Raw genomic sequence first — 14682 nt, 5'->3', positions numbered from 1 at the left:
GTGCTTCGCTCAGATTTATGGTTACCAATTAACACAAAAAAGTCCCTGTCTTGTCAGTAAGATTTGAACCATTGTAGCACAGTGCCGGTGAGTCCCACCCACTTTTCCAGTCTGCTAAGTAGAATATTATGATCAACTGTATCAAATGCAGCACTGAGATCTAGTCATACCAGGACAGAGGATTTGCATGCATCATTATTCTGATGAATATCATTTAAGACTTTGATAAGTACAGTCTCAGTGCTGTGGTGTGGCCGAAATCCAGACTGGATGCAGGTTGACGTGTTGCAGGTTGACGTGTTGCTGTGTTGCTGTGTTGCAGGTTGACGTGTTGACGTGTTGCTGTGTTGCAGGTTGACGTGTTGCAGGTTGACGTGTTGACATGTTGCAGGTTGACGTGTTGCAGGTTGACGTGTTGACGTGTTGCTGTGTTGCAGGTTGACGTGTTGCAGGTTGACGTGTTGACGTGTTGCAGGTTGACGTGTTGCAGGTTGACGTGTTGACATGTTGCAGGTTGACGTGTTGACGTGTTGCAGGTTGACGTGTTGCAGGTTGACGTGTTGCTGTGTTGCAGGTTGACGTGTTGCAGGTTGACGTGTTGACGTGTTGCTGTGTTGCAGGTTGACGTGTTGCAGGTTGATGTGTTGACGTGTTGCAGGTTGACGTGTTGCAGGTTGACGTGTTGCAGGTTGACGTGTTGACATGTTGACGTGTTGCTGTGTTGCAGGTTGACGTGTTGTTGTGTTGCAGGTTGACGTGTTGACGTGTTGCTGCGTTGCAGGTTGACGTGTTGATGTGTTGACGTGTTGCTGTGTTGCAGGTTGACGTGTTGCAGGTTGACGTGTTGACGTGTTCCAGGTTGACGTGTTGACGTGTTGCTGTGTTGCAGGTTGACGTGTTGATGCCAAACGTTGGGGAGATCGTGGGCGGCTCGATGCGTATCTGGGACTCTGAGGAGCTGCTGGAGGGATACAAGAGAGAGGGAATCGACCCGACTCCATACTACTGGTACACCGACCAGGTAACGTGTGTGTGTGTGTGTGTGTGTGTGTGTGTGTGTGTGTGTGTGTGTGTGTGTGTGTGTGTGTGTGTGCGCGCGTGTGTGTTTCAGAGGGTGTGTTCTGTAACAGGTGTTGTTGTTGTTTTCTTGCAGAGGAAGTACGGCACCTGTCCTCACGGCGGTTATGGTCTGGGTCTGGAGCGTTTCCTCACCTGGCTGCTCAACAGACACCACATCAGAGACGTGTGTCTGTACCCCCGATTCATCCAGCGCTGCCGGCCCTGAGCGCACACACACACACACACACACACACACACACACTCTGTCCCAACAGGTGGTCCAGGTGTGGCAGTGCTCAGTCCGCCCTTCACTCTATTTACTGTATCAGGATAAAACTCGATTCCATATTTGTTCAGTAAACTTTTCATTTCCTGCATCATGATTTTTCCAAAGACTCGCTAAACGGAGAGAGGAGGCTCCGCCCACTCAGTTAACCTCAGGCCCCGCCCCCTCAGTCAGCGTCGTGTGATGTCATCGCCGTGACGACAGTAGCTGCCCCTTCTGATTCTGCCTGCTTGTTTTGTGTTTGGGAGCTGAAGCTGGAAGTCAGACTTTAGTTTTCAGAATCGCAGCTTTTATCACCGTTATTTTATCACTCGGGACAAATTAAATAAAATAAAACTGAAAGCAGAGGCTGAAAAAAATTAAATCACTGTCAGAATGATCTTCTGCCATCAGTGTGAGCTCAGATACCACACACACACATACACACGTATTCTTGTCACGAGACGGTGCGACACAAACAAAAGTTAAATGACGACAGAGTCTGAATGTGCAGAATATTTATTTGTTTATTTCTGAGCCACAGATCTGCCTAGCAACAGCACCGACACGGTAAACAATTTAACAGGTCAGAGAAAATCATCTCAGCAGATCATCAGGATCATCAGCGGCGATCCGTCTGATCCTGATGATCCTGATGATCCGTCTGATTTGTGATTCGATCAGGAAAATCAAAAGCAGCTCATCTCGTTTGTTTGGACTCTGATCCTGGAGACGCTTCCCTCGTCATCTTTCTGTTTGAGCCGAGTCTCTGCTTCCTCTCCTGTCTGTCGGCTGTTCTCCGGCCTCGGCTGGGTTCTGGTTCGGGTTCTGGTTCTGGTTCTCCGTTCTGGTTCTGGTTCTCCAGGCTGAGGCGGGGAACCTGCGATCCATCTGTTGTCTTCATCTGCCTTGTAACCTGAAAGTCTCTCACAGCTTCTGAATAAAATGTGAGCAAAACTGAGCGGCTCCGAGCTTCACTTCAGTCTGGGTGGGAAGGTGTTCAAAGTCGGGGTCCGGGGGCCCCCGGGGGTCCTGGACGGGGCTGCATGAGCCGCCTTTCAGAAACAATCTGATCTGACCTTTATGTTAAAATAAAAAGAAGTAAAGCTTTAATTATAAATATACTTTGTCATTATGAAAAATATTTTGTTGTTAGTTTTCTGGTCATTGTAACTTTTTTGCCAACTTATGCATCATTTCTTGCTTTTTACTTTTCTATTTTTGAAAGAAATAAATTTCCTGGGAAAAAGGTGAAATTAGCAAAAACGAGAGACTGGAACATCGGTTTAATTTGCAGAAAAATTACAAGAAAACAGTATCATTGGACTGAAAAGTGGATCAGAGTGAAAAACTGTTTTAAATCAGGTTCTCAAAAAAAAAAAAAAACAACTGTACGGCTTCACATTGAACATCAATGGTCATAAAAACACTGATCACTTCAGTTTCTGACTGTTAATTAATACTTGATTAATGAACTAATGACTATAAATAATCTGTTTACAGTTCAGAGAGGGTTCACATAAGGGCAACATTAATAATGATAATTAAAATGTAAAGTGTTTTCTTTGCACATTGAGGTTTTTTATAAGTTTATATAAAACTGGAAATCAACAGAAATTCACCCAAACCCTTCAAACACGTCGCAAAGTTTTTGCTTTGAAACAAAAAGTAACAAAAGTTTTTTTTTTCCAATTAAATCTCAAAATGTCCAAACAATCTGCGGCTAATCTCTGACTGAATACACAAATACGTGTGTGTGTGTGTGTGTGTGTGTGTGTGTGTGTGTGTGTGTGAGAGAAAGAAAGTTCTATTGGGCCGTTTCTTCCTGGTGTAGGGATACAATATGGAAGTTTCCTGCAGACGGCATCTGCCGGATCTACTTTCCAGTCCCAACAGCCAAAAAAACAAACAAACAAAAAAAAAAAAACGGACCCAGGACTTTTTGGTTTTTCTTGAGCTGCTCCTGTTTGTTGCTGCTGGTTTCTGAACGTGTTGCCTTTACTCTGGGAGCTCCGTCTGGGCCGAGGGAGTCAAAGTCCTGTCCTCCCTCTGACAGGAAGTGATGTCACTGCAGCTGTCAGGTTCACGATCCTTCCTCCTGCCACCTGATTGGCTGAGTCAGTCTCTGGCAGAGTCTGATGAAGCCTCAGGAAACGTTTTAAAAAGTTCTTCATCGGGGTCCTGCTCCTCCTCTTCCTCCCTCCTCGTCCACCAGGCTCCTGAGCGTCTCCAGGTGCTGCAGCGCTCTGAGCACAAACAGCAGATCACACACAGTACTCAGTATTACTTTAAGAAAATACTAAAATAATAACTGAGGTGTCTGCGCTCCTGTGGCCCAAACTTTTATCATCCTTAATATTCCTGTGATGAACTTCTGTAACGAGGGTTTATGAACAAAACACAGAAAACACAAGAGAGGAGATGATTTGGAGCCGATTCATCTGAGGAGCTGCAGGCAGGACAGGAAACAGTCCAGCCAACAAACACAATTAATATTAACAATAATAATAACTATAATTCAGATGTGCAATAAAACACCAACAAAAAAATAAACAAACTAGCGAGTACAAATGATGGTGCGTTTTGAGCTGATAAAGTGACAGTTTGGGCTTCCTCCCGTCTTCAGCGGGCGGCGAGCTGTGTAGCACAAGGCATTGTGGGTATTAGAGTGTTTACGACTCTGAGACCCTAAAACCCAGAAATACGACCAAAATCCTACAAACTAATAAAATGCTGTGATGGAACGTGTGTGTGTGTGTGTGTGTGTGTGTGTGTTGAGTTTACCTGTGCAGCGACGCTCCACCAGACGAACAGTCGGGCTGCTGGGACTCAGGCGACGCTTTGTGACGTGAACTAAACTTCAGGTGTTCAGAAAGAAAACAGATCCATTAACAAACCATCACTGCCCGCCACACACACACACACACACACACACACACACACACACACACACACACACACACACTTCCTGTAAGTCTGCAAATGCAAATGTTTCTTTCTCAAAAAGGTTTTGCACTATTTTTTTTAACTTCTAAAACGATCAAATCAAAGTTTCCCACAGAGCTCCTGTCAGCTCACACACACACACACACACACACACACACACACACACACACACACACACACACACACACACACACACTCATATCTACCTGCTGGGCCGCCGTGCGCTCTGTGTCCAGCGTGTGTGTGTCCAGGTCCAGCGTGTGTGTGTCCAGGCCCGGCGTGTGTGTGTGTGCTGCGGCAGGGTGTGTGTGTGCTGAGGCAGGGTGTGTGTGTGCTGCGGCAGGGTGTGTGTGTGCTGAGGCAGGGTGTGTGTGTTGCTGTCGCTGCAGCTCGGCCTCCACGGCCTGCAGCCTGAACATCATCTGCTTCAGAGCCTCGACGGGACCGGGCAGCTTCCTGCTGCTGCACCAGGAGCCTCCGGCCTGCAGGGGGCGACACCCGACACGTCAGACTGAGACTGGAGCGGCGGCTTCATCACAAACGACCAAACACAAATAATAAATAATAATAAAGAGAGCTCCTGTCCTGAGACGGGGCGGGGCGGAGCGGCAGGCGCCACACTGTAACCTGGACAGGTGTCGGCCCCGCCCACTCAACACAAAACACCTTCAGCTGCTGGCTCTGCATGTGACCGACATCACAGTCAGACCGTCAGCTGATCACAGCTGGAGATCACACCATCACCAGCTTCTTCTGTTGCCATGGTAACATCAGGTGTGATTCCCTGAGGCGAGCTGAGCTCCGCCCCGTTTCCACACCACAACATGTTTGGGTTGGAGTTAAAACACAGAATGTCTCTTTAATGACTTTATGTCTGTTTGTCATCTGTTACTGTCTGTTTGGTAAATATTAATGTCTGTTTATGAAATATTAATGTCTTTAATAAATATTAATGTCTTTAATAAATATTCATGTCTTTAATAAATATTCATGTCTGGTTAATAAATATTCATGTATTTAATAAATATTCATGTCTTTAATAAATATTCATGTCTTTAATAAATATTCATGTATTTATTAAATATTCATGTCTTTAATAAATACTGTCTGTCTGAGCTCCTGCTGATTTGAACGCCTCATCCACCTGAACCTCTTCATGCTCTGCCTGTGATGCAGCAGCAGGTGTGTGTTTATTGGCTGTCACAGGTAAAATACCTGCAGTGACATCACAGAGTGGGAGTGGCCTGTAGTTTCAGCCTCTAGGGGGCAGCAGAGTGGAGGTTTCCCTCTTTAACACGCAGCAGCCGAAGCAGAGCCGCTGCTGGCTGATAAGAGGCCTGCAGACAGGTTAGCTTAGCCACGTTAGCTTAGCCACGTTAGCTTAACAATGATAGCATAACAATGTTAGCTTAACGCCGTTAGCCTAACAATGTTAGCCTAACGATGTTAGCATAACAATGTTAGCTTAGCACCGTTAGCTTAACGCCGTTAGCCTAACAATGTTAGCTTAACGATGTCAGTTTAGGGCCGTTAGCTCCCCAGTTAAACCCCGCCCCGCGGCCGGCCCGGCGGCTCCGACACACCTACCTCTGCCTCTCCGGCTGTCAGAGACGCTGTGGCGCCCCCTGCTGCCTCTGGACAGTTCCTGCAGGTGGAAGAGAGCAGCTGTTAAAATGTGTGTGTGTGTGTGTCTGTGTGTGTGCGTGTGTGTGTGTGTGTGTGTGTGACCTGCAGCTCCTCATGTGTGGACCAAACAGGGAGCAGCAGTTTAAAGTTTCTTACAGAAATCTGAAAAAGGTTTTGATTGATTTGTGTTTCTGAGGCGTTCCTCAGGCTCTCCGTGTCCTGATGTGGTGTTTTAGACGATTTTGAACATTTTTAATTCTCCATTGATCTAAAATGGTTCAGTTTTGCAACAAATCTGTGTAACAAATTTTTAAATGATGATTTCATTTATTAAGGGACAAAGGCTCTCCAGACCAGCTATCTTTGTAAGCCTTTCCAGACGAACAGATGTCAGTTACTTTGTTTCTCATCTGTTCTTGAATTTCTTTAGATGGCAGCATTGATGTGTTGCTTTTTCAGATCTTTGATCCTACTTCACTTTGTCAGACAGGTTCTATTTAAGTGATTTCTTGATTCAGCAGGTCTGGCAGTAATCAGGCCTGGTGTGGCTGTGAAACTGAACTCAGCTTTCCAAAAAAATGTGGTCAATCACAGTTAAGTCATGATTTAACAAGGGGGGGCAGTTACTTTTTCACATAGAGCCGGGAAGGTTTTGAGAGCCTTTTTCCCTTAATAAACGAAATCATCATTTAAAAACTGTATTTTATATTTACTCTGGTTATCTTTGTCTAATATCAGAATTTGTTTGATGATCTGCAACATTTAAGTGTGACAAATATGCAAAAAAATAAGAAATCAGGAGGGGGCCAATACTTTTCCACAGCACTGTGTTCAGAGGTTTGGCTTCAGGTTCTTACTGAGCGGGAGGTCGACTGTCCCGGGACCGCCGGGCGTCCAGCGGCTCCTCGGCGTCTGCGGGCCGTTTCTCACCGACGGGCTCCTCGCTGCCGCCGGGGCTGATGGGAACCGAGCTGCAGGAGGCTGACAGCATCAACAACACAACAACACAAGTCAGAAACATGAGAAACAGCCGAGAGACACGACGACGAGACGTTCCCCTTTATCATGTTCAGAGTTAAAATAGTTTTAAATTTTTCATTTGTTTTTATTTCATTTTGTTTCTAATTTTAGTTTCCAGCTCCATTATTTTCCAGAGTGGCTTTGCTGGTTTCAGTTTAGCTTTTATTGTTTGGGAATGTTTAGTTTGGGCTTGTTTTTTATTATCATATGAGGGGAAAAGGTGAAAGACGTTCACGACAGGCGTTCCAACACGACACCACACTTCAGGAAAGCGTCTGACAGACAGATTTATCCAAACAATAAACACATTTCCTCCATATCTGATTTGGTTCTACTTAGTTAATAACACGATATGGTTTCAGTTCTCATTTTTTCTCAAGTATAGATTTGATTTTTATGTCCGGTACCGTAAATGTTTTTTCACACCTGGTTTTAGTTTTTAGTCTCATTTTTATTGATTCATTTAACTAATGAACTAATTAATTAATGAACTAATGAACTAATTAACAAACTAATGAACGAGCCCTCCTCGACACGCCGGACTCTGCGGGCTGACGGGACGTTTTCCTGCGGCTGTGATGTCACCTGAAGTTTTACCTGGACTTCCAGGAGTGGGGGGTCGGGGCTGCAGTCCGTCCGCTCCTCCTCTCAGGCTGCCGGACAGAGAGTTCAGCACCGACTCGGCCTGGTGGATCAGACTCTCCAGCTTGTTGTCTGACAGGGAAAAAAACAGAAAAACATGATATTAAATATGAAATATAGACCTAAAACACACAGACAGCACAACGCTGTACAACAGTGAGTCGATTCTGTTTGGTCCCGGCCAGCGCCACCCCCTGGTGGACCAGCAGGAAATGCAAGTGGAGTATTTTCCTGCTCCAACACACACACACACACACACACACACACACACACACTGCGATGAAACACACCTGAAGGCTTTCACCTCAGACACACGTCATGATCCATCGACCGCTAAACACCAAACCTTTACTTTCAGTTCTAATAAGAATATTTAGGATTTTCATCTCTGAATGTTTTTAGCTCTAATAGTTTAACCTCTCAGCAGGATATTTTACTCTCATGTCTAAACAGAATATTTTACTCTCATGTCTAAACAGAATATTTTACTCTCATGTCTAAACAGAATATTTTACTCTCATGTCTGAACAGAATATTTTACTCTCATGTCTGAACAGAATATTTTACTCTCATGTCCAAACAGAATATTTTACTCTCATGTCTAAACAGAATATTTTTAGTTTGAAACAGGATGTTTTTAGTTTGAAACAGGATATTTTTAGTTTGAAACAGGATATTTTTAGTTTGAAACAGGATGTTTTTAGTTTGAAACAGGATGCGAGCGTCTTCACCTCTGAACAGACTGTCCATCACGTCCGACTGCTTCCTGTCTGAGGCCACCAGAGAAATCTGCTCTGCAAACTGAAGCCTGAGGGCCCTGAGGGTCTGCTGGTGCTCAGTCTGACACACACACACACACACACACACACACACACAGATATCACATAAACATACAACGATTAAGAGAAATTCTAAAGATTAAATAAAACTAATAACAGATAATCAATAGTGTCACATCCAGAGAGGCAGATCAATAGCAGCTGCAGCAAAACCAGAGGAAGAAAGAAATGACCAGAAAAGAAAAAAATGAGCGAAACAAACAAACAAACCTGAGAATTAAAACACAATTATCTAAGAACACACTCTTATATATACGTGTGTGTGTGTGTGTGTGTGTGTATGAAAAAATAAAAGATCTTATTAAAGTATATGAGTGAGAAAAACTGAAATAAAATAAAACAAACATGTAAAACTGAACATGAGTCTAAAATTCTTAAATGTGAAAATCTCAGATGTTCATCCCATGTGGACTGTGTTAATCTGAGAGGTAATCCCAGATTAACACAGCCGGGCTTCATCCCACAGACAGCAGCTGCCTCAGTGTGTTCTCACCTCGGCCTCAGCAGCAGAGTGTGTCGCCTCGTCATCGTCCAGCTCGGCCACCCAGGACGGAGCTGAGGACACACACACACCTTCATCATCATCATCATCCTCATCCTCACCAACACACACACACACACACACACACACACACACACACACACACAGCCACTGAGGACACACACCTTCATCATCATCATCATCATCATCATCAACACACACACACACACCTACTGAGGACACACACCTTCATCATCATCATCATCATCATCCTCACCACCAACACACACACACACACACACACACACACTCACACACACTCACTCACACACTCACTCACACACTCACTCACACACTCACTCACTCACACACTCACTCACACACTCACTCACACACTCACTCACACACTCACTCACACACACACACACACACACACACACACACACACACACACACACACACACACACACACACACACACACACACACACACACAGCTACTGAGGAGAAACACCTTCAGCATGAGTGGACACTCAGAGGTGTGTGTGTGTGTGTGTGTGTGTGTGTGTGTGTGTGTGTGTGTGTGTGCAGCGCTGACCTCTGACCCCGCCCGGCTCGTGGTCCTCACAGCTGTGGATCCAGGTCGGGTAGGTCAGCTCCGGGACGCTGCTGACCCCGGAGAAGTTCATCTCCGACTTGTGGCTGGTGAACCAGCGAGGGAAGTGCAGCGACGAGGACGCCGCCGCCGCCGCCGCCTGCAGGGGGCGCTCCAGCCCAACGTGCCCGTCTGCAGCCTGGAGAGACAGACAGGCTGCTGCATCACTGTGTGTGTGTGTGTGTGTGTGTGTCCACTGCCTTTCAGACAAGGAGGGAAAAGGAGGTCGCAGGTTTGGTTTCTCTTCTTGATGTCGGGAAATTTAGTTTTCCTGAGTCCCAGATGTCAGAGCTTCTAGGCAGCACCTGAAGGCACCACGACACCTGCACATTTCTCAAATCAACGTCTCAACAATGTCAAAGCTTGTCAGCTGATTTTCATGTGAAGGGTTTTTGTTCCAGCTCTGCTCCTGCACCCCTGAGCCAGCGGGGGCCACACACCTTCACACGCCCTGGTCAGGTGACTCTGTTTAAACCAATCAGCATGAAGCTCTTCAGCTGATCAGGTGTGAAAGAGGAGAGCTGAGACAGGGCAGGGCAGGGGCCCCTTGAGCACTGGGGTGGAGACCCCTGCATTAACAGTTGTTTTCTCACCTGAAAGCTGCTCAGGTGAGAAACATGGCAGTCTGGTCTCAACATGGCGGCTCCTCCTGCTTCTCCTCTGGACCTGAGGAGGAGGACGACAGGAGAACAAATTAAAAAGAGGAAGAAACATGAGAGGCCAAACCCTCATGTGATCAGCAGAACAGCAGAACCTGGGCGTCCAGCAGGTTCTGGCTGCAGGGTCCTCCCGGCCCAGAGAGGGGGCGCCGCTGAGCCCGACACGACTCCTGAGTCTGGAGGAGGAACCAGGAGCGTCTGCAGAGCGGGACAGCGGGCCTGCAGCAGGACAGAGGTCAGAGGTCAGGGGTCAGGGGTCAGGGGTCAGGGGTCAGGGGTCAGGGGTCAGGCCTGTAAATGACATCACGATGTTTTTGGGTGACATCACGATGCACAATATTTAGCTCCACATTTTTAAATCTTAGATAAAATCTGGATTTGGCCCGCTGACACACAGGAAAAGTTTAAGTTTTTAAGTTGAAGTTAATTTAAGTTTTTGGTTAATTTTCCACTGATGTTAAATACAGAATTATAATAATTCTGCATATATTTTTCTTGTAATTATGACCACCGCTGTGACCCCTCCCTGTGACTTCCTGTCTGACAGACCTCGGAGGAAGGCGGAGGTGTGAGTGACGGGCATCGATCCGTCACACGGGATGGACAGCAGCTCCTCCGTCGTCATGGAGAGTCTGTCCCGGTTGCCACGGTGACGGAGAGAGCTGACGGGGAGAGTCAGGAAGTCCAGCTCCCTGTCGGTCAGCCGCTCCCTGAGAACTGAGAGAGGAAACCCCAAAACTCACCGGGCAGCAAGACAGGAAAAACACCAGGCTTTTATCTCCCAGCATGCACTCCGAAACTTAAAAGACATTTAAAATACAAGAAAACCCTAAAATATGTTCTGATAGTACAAGAGTGGAATATTTTTTTTAATCCTAAAAACTCACAGTCTGCCCCCCACCTCAAAAAAAGATCTTTTTTTTTTTTTTTTTTGTGTGTGTGTGTTGGAAGCAGATTCTCCTCTTCTCCTGTGGTGGAGGGAACAGCGCCGCCGTGTGGTCACGTACCGTCTCTGTTGCGAGGCGCCGTCCTCGGTCCGGTCGCCCCGGCGTGGCGGCGTCCCGGCAGCACCAACCGCCCCGCCGCCGACTCACCGGCCCCATGACTCTGCTCGAAGTCTGCGATGTAGGCGTCCAGCGCCTCGGACGCCGACGTGTAGTCCTGCAGCCGATCAACCAACCAACCAATCAATCAATCAATCAATCAATACACAGCACTGATTTTCCATTCAACCCCCTGAAAGCCCCAGAGCCTGTCTGCGGCCTCCTGAAAGGTTTTTTTTTTTTTTATGTATTTTGAATTTTTCAGGTTTGTAATCTTTTTTTTTTTCAAATGTGTGGTGAATTTTCATGTTATTTAAATATAGAATTATAATAATTATGAATCGATTTTTCTTGTAATTTTTTAAATTTTAATTTCCAGGTCCTTTATGGTAATTTTCTGGTAATTTTCTTGTAGATATTAGTTATTATTATCTTCTTGAGGGGAAAATATAGTGCCTTTATGGGGGGATTTGTCTTACAATTATTTCGTCTTTTTTGTGTAAATATAATTTTCCACCAATTTATTTCAGGTAATTTTTTTTTGGTTTTGTTTTTTGTAATTTTGTGGAGTTTTCTTGTTATTTATTTTGAGAATTTTTGTGTTTTTTTTATTTTAAGAAATCATCTGAATTTGTTGAAAGGGTTCCGTCTCTCAGTCTAACATAAGATAAGACGCGCTGCAACAATTTGCTGATTAATCAATTGATCAATTGATACAATGAATTAGAGTTCTCATCGGGCCTGAAAATTAAGACCCGACCCGACCCGGGCCTGACTGGGCCAGCCCGAGGCCCGACCCGACCCGACTAATTAGCCGAACTTTAGGCCCGACAGCCCGATAAAGCCCGAAAAAAAAAAAAAAAAAATCGCCAAATTCGCCATTATTTAACAGAGCCGGTCGGCCGCGGCACCGGGGCACCATCAGTCGGTATCAGGCGGGCCGGTCGCGGCACCGGCCAGCATCAGGCAGCTCACCTGTCAGATCCGGCAGACCTGACCGGTGGGCGCGGTACCGGACGGTGCCGCGGCTGGCCCGCCTGATACCGACTGATGGTGCCGCGGCATGTGCGGGTCAATACGGTAGTCTAGAAAACTGGAGATTTTTCTCGTGCGCCCCCAAGTAGATTGCGCCCTGGGCAGCTGCACTGCCCATAGCAGAAACCGTCCCTGCTGCCGAGTCTGCCAGCACAGCGGGATACTGCTGCAACTCTCTCTCACTTGTTTGCGCTGCGCTCGCACAGCTGGTTGTCTGTCTGTCACTGACAGTTTAGCCTCCAAATCCAATCCAGTCTCTCACTCTCTCCACCAGTCACATAAAAATGAAACGTCATAATCAATAACAGAACACATAATTCTATTTTTTTTATTTAAAAAAAAAAATAAAAAAAAATCCCCCACAGAACCCGAAGCCCGACCCGACCCGCCCAATTCACGTAAATTTTAGACCCGACCCGACCCGAAAATGTCGGGTCGGGTCGGGTCGGGTCGGGTTCGGGCAGAATATGAGAACTCTACAATGAATCTATTCTAACTGATGACTGATTGATCTCTTCAGTCATTTATCAAGTAAAGACACCAAACACCAGCTGGTCCTGAGCCCTCAGACCTGCCTCCTGCTCCCTGTGAGTCTCAGCTCATCAGCGACTCGTCTAAAGACAGAAGCCGCGGTGAGACGTCACACCTTGTCTCTGTAGGTGAAGGTGGCGTTGCGTTCAGGGACCAGGCTGCTCCTCAGGTGACCCGAGCTGGACAGCAGGGCGGAGACGGTCGACTCTGGAGACAGCACGTCGCCGACCAGACTGCCGCACTGCATGCTGGGACAGGGACAAAGAACCAACGCACTTTAGTATCACCAGTCTCTTTTATGATTTTTTAAATTATTATTATTACTGAATCAAATCTGTTGATACCAAGCCTGTCATGTTAGGTTGTTGACTACATTTTGAGGGAAAATCTGTCATGTCTGTCTCCAGCGGGTCCCTTGACCTCTGACCTCCAGCTGTGAATGAAAATGGGTTCTCTCTCCCCTTTGCAGACACGCCCACCTTCTGCTAATCCCATGCAGTTTGGGCCCCAAAGCCTGCAGTCCACATGTGTTCTTGTGGCCTGTTGTAAAATGGTGTGTGTGTGCAGACTGGGGCCTAAACAGTCTTGGAGCTGCATCAGTTGGCTTTGACTGGAAAGCTGAGACTCTTGTGGATTCAATGAGCCACATTTGATTCCTGTGTGATGATGTTGGCCCCCATAGCAGCCATTTCACTGCAGGCAGAGACTTTTGTCAAACTGGACGTCGCTGGAGAAAATGACCTCTAGTGACCTCTAGGAGAATCACAGCCTCATCAGACTTTACACACACAAACTAGAGGAGGATTCAGGAAACTAAAATCACAAGAAATCCTAATATCAAATCACAATACCTGCAGAATCACAATACATATCGAATCCACACCCCAGTATTGTTGTAGAGATGAGCACACCATCCCAGCTCTTTATAATGATGTAAGCATCTTTATGAATATCACATTTCATGGCGCTAGATCACACACGTCATTCAAGCTCCTTAAACCCTCACTGAGATTTATTAAATAACCGTGACTTCTAGAAAAAATAAAAAAATAAAATAAAATAAAATAAATGGGAAACTGGATTCAAACACGACCCACACAGCCTCTGATTGGCTGGTTCAGGTGAGCGGATTTCAAAATAAAACAATAAACAGTAACTGCACAGCATTAACTGATCGTTTTGGAGTCTCTAGAAATTTCCATTTCCAAGACCTTTCCAAAGCTTTTTAGACAAGTTATGATTTTCCAAAACTTTTCCAGGCTTGGAAAAGAAAAATGTAATTTCAAATTCCATAACTTTTCCAGGATCAGGGTTTAATCAGTTTGATCCTAAACTTTTACATTAACTGGCATCCATTCTACTGTCAGCCATGACCAACTCATGCCTAATCCTAACTTTGACCAATAAGCCAAAATGACTGGATAAAATGTAAAAGAAAAGAAAAAGAACTAATAACTAATAACTCCGTGGCTATCCTAGGAAACGCACATTAGCTAAGTGTTGGTGTTTTAGCAGCAGCCTAGCAACAGCTGGGCTACAAGTTCACTAAACTACAACTAAACTAACTTCTCCCGTTCGGACGTGTCAGCCTCAGTGTTTATGTATTTGACATAAAGTACGGCGTTACATGAAGTTTCTGACATAAAAACAAAACAAAAAAAAGTGAGTTAAAATCTGACCTGTGGCCTCGCTGTGCTGGATAAAAAAGTCTAACAAACCTCGGGGACGTTGGCAGCAGCAGATGCGAGCAAAAACAGGAAATGCTCCGAATGAACTCCTCGCTTTACTAAAAAATAAAAAGATAAAACTTAATGTGGTTTATTTCCTCCTAAATATCATTTTTCCGAGCAGCTCGTCTCCAGCTGCCAGCGGATTCAAGGCT

General features: G+C 45.7%; 2 protein-coding genes and 1 long non-coding RNA gene across 12 annotated transcripts in view; 2 read left to right on the top strand and 1 right to left on the bottom strand.

Annotated features, from left to right (window-relative positions):
- The window catches only part of LOC115368767 (uncharacterized), a 28207-nt gene extending 25929 nt beyond the window's left edge, over positions 1–2278 (top strand). For both annotated transcript variants that reach the window (XR_003929065.1, XR_003929066.1), the window contains exon 2: positions 1287–2278. This is a non-coding gene — a long non-coding RNA (uncharacterized LOC115368767). The remainder of the gene's footprint in view (positions 1–1286) is intronic.
- Positions 1–9354, top strand: part of nars1 (asparaginyl-tRNA synthetase 1) — a 26943-nt gene extending 17589 nt beyond the window's left edge. For 2 of the 5 annotated variants that reach the window (XM_030065059.1, XM_030065063.1), the window contains exons 14-15: positions 890–1021; positions 1154–1448. In XM_030065059.1, the coding sequence (XP_029920919.1) occupies positions 890–1021; positions 1154–1285 (264 nt within the window). In that variant the 3' untranslated portion in view covers positions 1286–1448. Of the gene's footprint in view, positions 1–889; positions 1022–1153; positions 1449–4234; positions 4263–4399; positions 4449–9287 lie in introns of those variants that run through there. The other 3 variants (XM_030065061.1, XM_030065060.1, XM_030065062.1) reach the window with 3 other exon arrangements.
- On the bottom strand, positions 1830–14682 carry c12h18orf54 (chromosome 12 C18orf54 homolog). 5 transcript variants are annotated; one of them, XM_030065055.1, is made up of 16 exons: positions 14480–14682; positions 12916–13048; positions 11199–11352; positions 10741–10908; positions 10287–10410; positions 10126–10198; positions 9476–9671; positions 8891–8952; positions 8290–8398; positions 7514–7630; positions 6754–6877; positions 5858–5915; positions 4591–4752; positions 4477–4546; positions 4109–4177; positions 1830–3570 (listed from the first exon to the last, which is right to left on the bottom strand). In XM_030065055.1, the coding sequence occupies exons 2-16, from the start codon at positions 13045–13047 to the stop codon at positions 3443–3445; spliced, it is 1746 nt and encodes a 581-aa protein (XP_029920915.1). In that variant the 5' UTR covers position 13048; positions 14480–14682; the 3' UTR covers positions 1830–3442. The 5 variants fall into 5 exon arrangements, 4 of the variants coding, with proteins under 4 accessions (XP_029920915.1, XP_029920914.1, XP_029920917.1 ...); XM_030065054.1 differs by having other exon boundaries at positions 14519–14682; XM_030065057.1 differs by having other exon boundaries at positions 4109–4182; positions 4477–4565; positions 4629–4752; positions 14519–14682.

Source organism: Myripristis murdjan, chromosome 12, assembly GCF_902150065.1.
Source record: "Myripristis murdjan chromosome 12, fMyrMur1.1, whole genome shotgun sequence".
Lineage (NCBI taxonomy): Eukaryota > Metazoa > Chordata > Actinopteri > Holocentriformes > Holocentridae > Myripristis > Myripristis murdjan.
Note: the sequence above shows the minus strand (reverse complement) of the source record. Positions and strands in the feature narration are given on the sequence as shown.